This window comes from Populus nigra, chromosome 7, assembly GCF_951802175.1.
Source record: "Populus nigra chromosome 7, ddPopNigr1.1, whole genome shotgun sequence".
Classification (NCBI taxonomy): Eukaryota; Viridiplantae; Streptophyta; class Magnoliopsida; order Malpighiales; family Salicaceae; genus Populus; species Populus nigra.
In genome coordinates, this window is record NC_084858.1 from 17,230,825 (window position 1) to 17,240,034 (window position 9,210).

The following is a 9,210-nucleotide window of genomic DNA, read 5'->3' on the forward strand; positions in this document are numbered from 1 at the left end:
AATCCAAGATCATGTTTGATTCTCATTAAACTGAAGCAGCATTAAATTTACCCTGATGGACTGGTCATCAAGAAATATCACCAGCAACAGTTCTGTGCACAATGGATACTTGCAGGGGTGACCAAAATGAGCCACCGACCAGAACTGCTCCTATCCCCAAACAATTTCGCAACCAAAAGAAGAACAAAAATGTTGGTTTCCGAAAACTTGAGTGAATCAGCTTCGAGAGGCAGATTCCAATACAAAGCTATTTTGCTCAGCTAATGGTATAGACAATTTCAAAACAAATGTAGACATGGAAAAAAGAATAACATCAATTTGAATCGTTTGTTATATTTCTTCAAAACACACAAAGCTTTGCACGCATAGATTAATGCATCCTCACATGTGAATGCAAGCTGAAAGACTTCAAAATGGATAAAGCAGAAATACCAACAATTTCAGAAGCATAATAATAAGGTATCATCCAATGCAAGGAAGGAAACGGAGTCGCTCATGACTTGCTGCGATTTCCCCATCTTCACTCTCCTGTACCAAAGTGAACCACGGATAATTTATGTGCATGCCATTCACTAAAAATTGGAAAAGATAAAAAATAATTGCAAAAGCCATCAGTGAAGCAAAATTCTCTCCATAAACACAAAATAGTCTGCCTTCTGAAGTTTAACATAGATGGTGCAGGACTTAAGATCATAAATCCATACACCATCCTGACATCAGAAGATCATTCCACTCTTATGGGAGAATTTGAAAAAAGTTTAGACGCCAATTAATAGATCATTCATATGTATGCAGATGGCCAAAACACGAATACAAGTAAGCTATAATATGTCATGGAAAGAATACATATTTGCAAACCAAACATCACTAAATCAAAGCCGAACAAAAACATGATTTACTGATATCACTTCATCAAGTTCATCAATGCAAGAACATGAAGCTTCTTAAGCCGAGGTATTCGTTCCTTATATAGACGGAGCTCATGCCCATTAATTAATAGTAGATAGTAAAAGAGAAAACAGGCACTTGACTAGGTTTTACTCAAACAGGCGAGATTTTGAACAACAGTCACAAATCTAGTTTTGTCCATTGGATGTGGGGCTACTGTAAACCAGTAAAAACCCATGATTTTGGGAAGCCCAGTACCCTAATAAGTTGTGTGAGGGTTCCTTTTCCTATTGATTTTCTATTTCATTCTCAATTTGGGACTAGCAGGAATTTTAGTGCAATATAAAAGGATCACCTGTTCCATGTGATGGAGGTCTAGGGTAATGAGATTCGTTTAAAGGCTGAAGACTTGGGTGACCTTTCTTCCTCTCCTCTTTCCTCTAAGTATTCGTAATCTTGGATCACTGTCTATTGTAATAATCCCAAATCCCAATTCTCCTAAAACGGATGCTTAATCATTTCTAATTCCATACACATCAAAGCCTAAAGCCTACCTAAAACCCTTAATTTCCAGTTATAGCTCCCCACAAATTCTTTTGAGAGACGAAAATTCAAAGTTGTCCTGCATCTTGAACGTAAATTGAGAAATCCACATACATACCAAAGATTACTTTCTGGGGAAATTTACTAGCCTCATTTAATATTCTCCCATCACAAATTAAAAGCATGAGAATTTTACTAGCCTCCATTGATCAAAAGCACACAACTTTAAATCTTTACGGTTAACTCTCCCATCATTTTTACATTAAAATCTAACAAAAAAAAACTGAAAAAATGAGAGAATGGGGAAAAAAATGTTTACCGTTATTATTTTTAAGCCATTATAAGTTCATAAAAGCAACGTAGAACCCAAATGGAGAAGGAGATACTAAGGTAAACTACACCATCAGAGTGCGAGCAAAAAATAAAAACCAAACAGGCCATGTGAGTGATTAGAAGAGGCAAACAACGAAAATTAACAACATATGGTGATCTATGTTCATCATTTTTACATCATGAACCAACCAATTGTGAAAGGAGATGTCATTTTATTCAACCCCATCATCAAATTCAAAATGAATTAAAAATACATATCATGTTCTTTCATAGTTGATTGGTTAATAGTCTCACGTGGTGAACTAAATTCACTTAATAATTTTTCTTGTTCAAGATTTCCTTTCTAATTATGCTAAATACACAAAAATGAGAGTAAGTAATGAAACATTTTTTATTCTTATTTTGAGAATAGCTTATTTTTTAAACTTGAAATGGCTTCGATGAGGCTTAGGTACGTAAAAGATTATTTTTCAATCACTATTATTTATGCCTTGAGTTTCTATCCTCTTATATTGCTAGTGGACTTCAAAGGTTAATAGCTCGAGGGGTAAGCATCCTATGATCTATAAGTTGTTCTAGCTTGCTTACCCCTTGAGCTAAGTGGGGATTCAAGCAAAGTTAGTAATTTTAGGCCAAGTTATTTTTTTATTAATGTACATTTTACAATTTATTAAAATACCAAACAAAAGCAAATAGCCGTTCACACATTTATTTTCACTTCAATCATATTTTTTTATATATATAATGTGCTCATTTCAACATGATTATTTTCATTTTGTTTAAGGATATGGCAACATGCAAATTTTTGCTAGATAGTTTAATCAAAAGAATAGGTGCGTTTGGAAACGCGGTTGAAACCACGTTTCCTAAAAATTAATTTTTTTATTTTGCTTAAAATTATTTTTTTGTTTTTTATCATGTCAAAATAATTTTAAAAAAATATTATTTTAACGCATATCGAAGCTAAAAACACTTTGAAAAACAATCACTATCACACTCTCAAACACTAAATGGATATTCAAATTTTCAATAAAAGCATTGAAGCAAATGATTAGAATTTAAAATTAAAAAAAAGCAAATCAAGAGAGGACACTGACATGGTAAATGCATCCTATGTTGTGCCAGCTAATAGTCCTACCATCCCTATTATCCAAACTTAGAGGAAGAACACTAAAATAAATTCATGATGAGCTTTATGGAAATGAACTTTTAGTCTTTTATGTTCGATACTAGTTATGCAAGAAAAAGAGTAAAACATTGATACGTTATCTTTGTTTATCAAAGAAAAAATAAAACAACAGCAATGGCATTTACCATTCTATTTTTTTAATATAATAGAATTTATGGACATGTTGACATCCATTTGGCAACCCGAAGCAAATAGTTACCATCAACACAAGCATGAATGTTACTGAAAATAAAAAAGAGAGTTGAGCTTGACACATAATCTGAGGACATGGAAGTAGATACCTTTGGGATTTTTTTTATTTTACTTAAAATTATTTTTTAATATTTTTTTTTTATCATTTTGATATGCTGATATCAAAAATAATTTTTTAAAAATGAAAAAACATTATTTTGATACATTTCTAAGCGAAAAGCACTTTAAAAAGCAATCGTTATCATACTCTCAAACACCCTTTTTCCTATAGGAAACTAAATGCTAACCAAATGCTAATTTTTTTTTGCATCCTACCAATTATGAAATATTAGCATATAGACCGGTATTGTAACACACATTCGTATCTATTTAATGATCAAATCATCATGAGTAACAGATATTTAAGCTAAACGAATGAGTGAAACTCTTAAAATGGTTCATGGATGTGCAAAAAACCGTGGACTCATATATTTCCTTTCATTTCTAAGATTTTAGATTTCATAGCATATCTTCAGATGTGCAAAAGATTTTAGCATTTGATTAGCAATTAGTTTTGTATATTAAGGTAGTGTTTGGATTGTGATAACGTTTGTTTTTCAAAGTGTTTTTCGCTTAGAAATATATTAAGATAATATTTTTTAAAAAAAAAATTTCTGTTGATATTAGCACATCAAAACGATAAAAAAAAAACAAAAAAAGACAACTTGAAACAAAAAAAAAATTCAAAAATTTTAAAAAGCATTTTTTAACCATAAAAACAAACACCCTCTAAATGGCGAGTAGACAAATGCAAAGTCTCTCTCAGAATGTGACGGAAATAAGAGCTCTTTGTGAAGCCAGCCACCTAAGGCTTGTCCATGATGGCAATTGCCTATGCATGTTTTCTAATTATATTCAAAATTTTGCTTGAGACAGTTAAAAATGGGAACAATAATTAAGGTAAACGTGTTTTAAACTACTTTCTTTCACATTTCGTAAGTTCAATGAACCTGGAGTCAATATCAGTAATCAAAGGTTAAATTTTCTACTTTTGCTTAGAGCACATGAAACTTAAATGCGAAACAGTAACTTATAGATTAAAGTATAAATAAATCAATTTCAACAAAGCAATTTTTAAGTGATCAAGCACATCTTGCATCGTCTACCTTTACAAATAATACTGTGAATATTTTTATGGCAATACAGATTTGTAGCTCTAGATTAGGGGCAATTTTTATTTTTTATTTTTTATCCTGTAACATTCATGTTTATAGTAGCATTATCTATTAATTATATATCCCAGTTTCTAATTAATTAATTAAAGTACTATAAGAGTGTAGCTACGTATTTCAGTACTGTTTATACATGTTTGTATTGAATAGCCAAAAGAAAACCCTCCTCACAGGGTAAATTAAAAGATGGTATTTTCCCCTAATATATATTTCTTTCCTCGCCTATTTTCTGTCTTTTAAAGGAGGTTATGCCATCAAGTTGCTCTGAAGCTAAAACCTTAGCGCCGATCCATTGCATGAAGTTTTGAAGGGAAAAAAACAAAACTGGGATTCTAAAGCTAAGGTTTCACCCTCCAAACCTAAAGAGAAAAGGTGAACGCTTGTTCCAGGAAATGCCAGCACCTGGCTCTAGAAACAGATACTCTAACACCTGGCCTGCCGCTACACGATGCTAGGAAGAAGGGAACCAGCAAGAGAACAAACAAGGAGACAACCAGCCGATACCCTATTCTTAGCAATCCATGCAGGAATCAAATGAAGACAATAAATAAATACTTAACGGTAACACTCATAGAAGAATTCAACCAATGGCCAACTTAATTTATGATTACCAAGAAGGAAAGCTATATATTATTATAACTATACTCATCTTTAGTGGAGTGGTTTTATGCAATCCGCATATACCCAAGAATCAGCAAAAAGAAAGAAAACCATACATAGAAAGAGGCAAATTACTGTAAGAGAATAGAGAACCAATATAACTAAAATCTAACGCGTTAAGGGAAAAAGAAAATTACTGTGAGAGAACTAGTTTTGAAAGATTGGGCTGCTCTTATGTTACCTGAAAGGAGATGGCGCAAGAAACACAGTTGCCTCCGGGCATTAATCAGTTCTTCCCTTTGCCTTTCTGGTCAGAATGCCTGGTTCCATCGCCATAACAGAGCTGCAACCCATGTGGGAACTGATGGTGGTGGTGATTCTCCATAGCTTGTTGTGGTGCGCCAATAAGGAAAGGTACATTTGTGGTGGATCCGTCTATGGGAGAAGAAGTAGAAAACCTCTGGAGGTGAGACAAAAGAGAAGGTGACGATGAATTGGACTGAAGGGTCCCCCTGTTGAAACCAGCAGCAAGGCTTGAAGATATTGTAAAATTCAGATTATAATCCCCAACTGTTTGTGTTGTGGCCGCCACTGGCATCAAATGATCTGAAATGAAGGGAAAATGTTGCAACTGCTCTTGGTGATTCTCTCCTGATACATTGAATGGCGGGACCGACATTGTCATTGGTTGTGGGATTGAGTTCCCTAACTGGATTTGCCCTGGAAACCCCGATGAATGATGAGTTGTCCGTGACGAGGAGGGCCCTAAAAGCCCTGTGCTGATGTAATCCATGGGGGTCGAAAGCCACTGCCTTGCAGCAGCTGCTTTTTGGAACAAATTTGCCTCAGAAGGACTAGCAGCATTGTTGTTGTTGCTGCTGCTGCTGTTGCTGTTGTTGTTGTTGCTAACACTACCAATCCCCCCAGTTAAAAGCTCGGTAAATGTGGAGTTTTCAGAGATGGGGTTTACGTTGTGGTGATGTGCAATACGTGAATCATTCTCTTTCTCCTTGGCTGTTCTCTCTCTCGCTCTCTCACGAGCCTTGACACGACTATCACGAATACCAGATCGAGCGAGTGATAACCCTGAACCTTTGCTCGTCTCAGAAGTGCTACTGCAAGCAGATTTAGATAGAGAGAGATGCTGGTTCTGGTTCTGGTTCTGGCTCTGGCTAAAATTTGGGTCATTAGGCTCAACATCAGCTGAATCAAATCCTTGCTCGGTACCATCACTTGTTCTTTTCTCATCGCTTAACTGCTTTGGAGTGTCAGGAAACGAATGATTGAGTGGAGGGAGCTCATTGATTGCATCCTGAGCTGCTTTAATCAGCCATTCTACAGCTTTACTTGGTTGATCATAACCCAACCGATCTTGGAGATCATAAAATTGAATGGCTGTGGTCACCGATAAACGTACTCTCCGGTCCCTTAACCCCTGTGAGGTCCATACCTTGCTATGTCGATCTTTTCCACCAGATGCTCTAGAAACCCTAATTATGCGTGACGAATGGTGCCACTCACGAAGACGATTGATGGTCCCACCAGCACCACCACCGTTGTTAGGATTAGACCTCTTGACCCCACCATCTTCTTCTTCATCAGGATATTGGTGGTCACCATACCCGTTTTGAGCTATTCTGCTGGAGTTATTTCTTCCATTGCCAACTCTAGAGAACTTACAAGGTTGTCTCTGAATCTCCTCCGCCTCCATAGCACTACTTTCATGCCTTATCTCCAATTAAAAAAAAAAAAGAAAGGAAAAGGAGCTCCGCTTTTATTCCCTTTCCCTGCCTTTGTTAGTTTATTACCACTGGCTTGACTTCTACACCTCTTAGTTTTCCCTTATCTTCTGTTCTTCTTGCAGATAGAAAGAAAGAGATAGAGAGGACTAGTTGAAGAGAGGAGTGCAGGTGGGGTTGTGTGTCCTATGCATTGATGACAATAACACAGAGAGGAAGAGAGAGAGAGAGTGATGGAGTACTTTGGCTGTGTTCGGTGACAAAGGGCTTTTCTTTTTTCTTTTTTTTTTTCAAAAAAACAGCTTGATGCATCACAGTCCAAGTCAGAACAGACCCTCCTCTACACCTTCTCCTGTACGCTTAAAGCTTTCTTTTTCGCAGTTCTGCTTCTGCACACAGTCCTCTCTCTTTTTTTCACAAAAGCAAACCCTCTCATCAGCTCTGCAACAACCAAAAAAACCATAAATTAATAACAGTAACAATAACAATATAGCCTATATTATGTAGATCTGACCCATGATTTATTGGCTTACTACACACACACACACACACAAAGAGCTAGCTTATAATTAAAACCTAGCTAGCTAGCTTGAACACAGCTGCTTATATAATACACCCTGATGGGATTGCTTGAAAATGAAGCTAGAACGAGGAGCAGTAATTGCGAACAGGTAGCCGATCTCCGCCAAACCACCTTCTCTTTTTTTTCTTATGGTTTGTTTATTAGCTTTTGCTGACCCTAAAAATAGCAGACACGAATACTCACTGTAGCTTGCAAGAACAATAAATGACAAAAGTGTTTCAAAATTACCAACAAGGAATAACTGGTTTAAATAAATAAAAGCAATAATTCTAGGTCTTCTTACAGGTGTCAAGCTCTTAAAACCTAGATATGGAGATTTTTCACCAATTTGTCTACTTGACACAGATCTCTACTTACTTGCAACCATAACTCACAGATCTACTCTTTTTACTGCAAAACAACTTACATATCAAGCAGATTATTCGGCTCATTCTATTCTTCTAAAATAAATGAAATGTACTAATTTCTGAGCTGAAACCTTGCCCAGATCAGTTTCTTTAAAAGAAGACGACACGGTATCGAATTACTTTAAGCTAGCTAGCTTTTTCATTAAGAACAGGGGGGGGGGATGCAATCCCAGCTCGTAAGGCAAGACAGAAACTCATTGGCATCATCAAATTGCTTTCTTTTCAAGGAAAAGAGAAACTTGTTAGAGTTTTAGTTCTCAAGAAATTGAAGGTTGCAAAACGGTCATTGAGTAGCTCATAGATATACATATACATAATGCATAACCTAAGACTCACCATTTCTTACCAAAGTGGAGCAACTAACAAGAACTTGAATTCAGATGATAATTAATATATATAAGCAATTTTCATCCTTTTTTTATTAAAAAAAAAAAGTGTTTAGGGTTGGAAAGAAAATACCGAAGGAAGGAAAATTTAGCAAAAAGTGAAGAGTTAGCTAAAAAGGTGTTCCGAAAGTACAAGAAGAAGAAAAAAGGAAGACGATGGAGAAGGAGACGGAGACGGAGAAGTTTGTGCGTGTTTCATACCACTTCGAGCAAACCACGGAGCTTATCGGCAAAGGACAGACACTGCAGCGTTCCTTCACCACTTTATTATTATTATTATTATTATTATTAATGTAATTATATATCTTTCTCTTCTCCTTTTGCCCCACTCTCACATCCTTTTTTACTCTCCTTTGCCATTCTCTCCAAATATCTATTCAGCCAACCATCTACGTACACACAAAAAATGGAAAATACACATTTGTTTATTCCACTACCCCTCTCTCAATAAAATAAATACAAATTTAATTCTCTGTCCAATAGCTACCGTCCTGTTCTGGCTGTACAGTAACAATAATACACTCTGTTTTGTTTTTACTGGTCGTGAGAGAACAAGAGTTTCAGGGGGGGAAACAACATGAAATTTGCGACTATTGCGGTAATATTTAATTTTCATGGTAGGTTTTATTTTGTGTTTAAACAATATTTTTAAATAGTTTTTTAAAATTAATATTTTAATATATTGATATTAAAACTAATTTTTTAAAAATAAAAAATATATTAAGTCAATATATTTTCTAACAAAAAATATTTTAAAAAATAATCACCAATCACCATTTTAAAAGACTTATTAATCTATTTTAAAAAAAATATATCAAATTAATATTTTTTATATGTCTTTTTATACTTTTTATTTGATGATATTAAAATATTAAAAAATATCCATTTAATATATTTATAATTAAAAATATATTTTTATAATAATAGCGTGCACTACATTATCTAAGTCTTTAAAGTCAATTATCTAAGTCTTTAAAGTCAATATAGTTTAAAACAAACAGGAAAGTTATTAAACAAATATACCTTTAATATATTTATAATTACAAAATATTTTTATAATAATAACTTTAATCACGTTATCAAATATACATATTAAAAAATATATCAAAATAATTTTTTGAAATATTAAAAAAATCTCT

The 9,210-nt window shown here is 34.5% G+C and overlaps 1 protein-coding gene across 2 annotated transcripts; it reads right to left on the minus strand.

Moving 5' to 3' along the window:
- Positions 1-296: 296 nt before the first annotated feature.
- LOC133698154 (transcription factor TCP2-like) lies at positions 297-8,418 on the minus strand. 2 transcript variants are annotated; one of them, XM_062120995.1, is made up of 3 exons: positions 8,273-8,418; positions 5,198-7,136; positions 297-528 (listed from the first exon to the last, which is right to left on the minus strand). In XM_062120995.1, exon 2 carries the CDS (start codon positions 6,665-6,667, stop codon positions 5,243-5,245), a length of 1,425 nt encoding a protein of 474 aa, XP_061976979.1. In that variant the 5' UTR covers positions 6,668-7,136; positions 8,273-8,418; the 3' UTR covers positions 297-528; positions 5,198-5,242. The 2 variants fall into 2 exon arrangements, with proteins under 2 accessions (XP_061976979.1, XP_061976980.1); XM_062120996.1 differs by having other exon boundaries at positions 8,022-8,311.
- Between the last annotated feature and the right edge of the window lie 792 nt (positions 8,419-9,210).

Excerpts from the sequence above, each read along its gene's own strand:
- LOC133698154 (XM_062120995.1), bottom strand. The coding sequence starts at position 6,667 with ATGGAGGCGGAGGAGATTCAGAGACAACCTTGTAAGTTCTCTAGAGTT.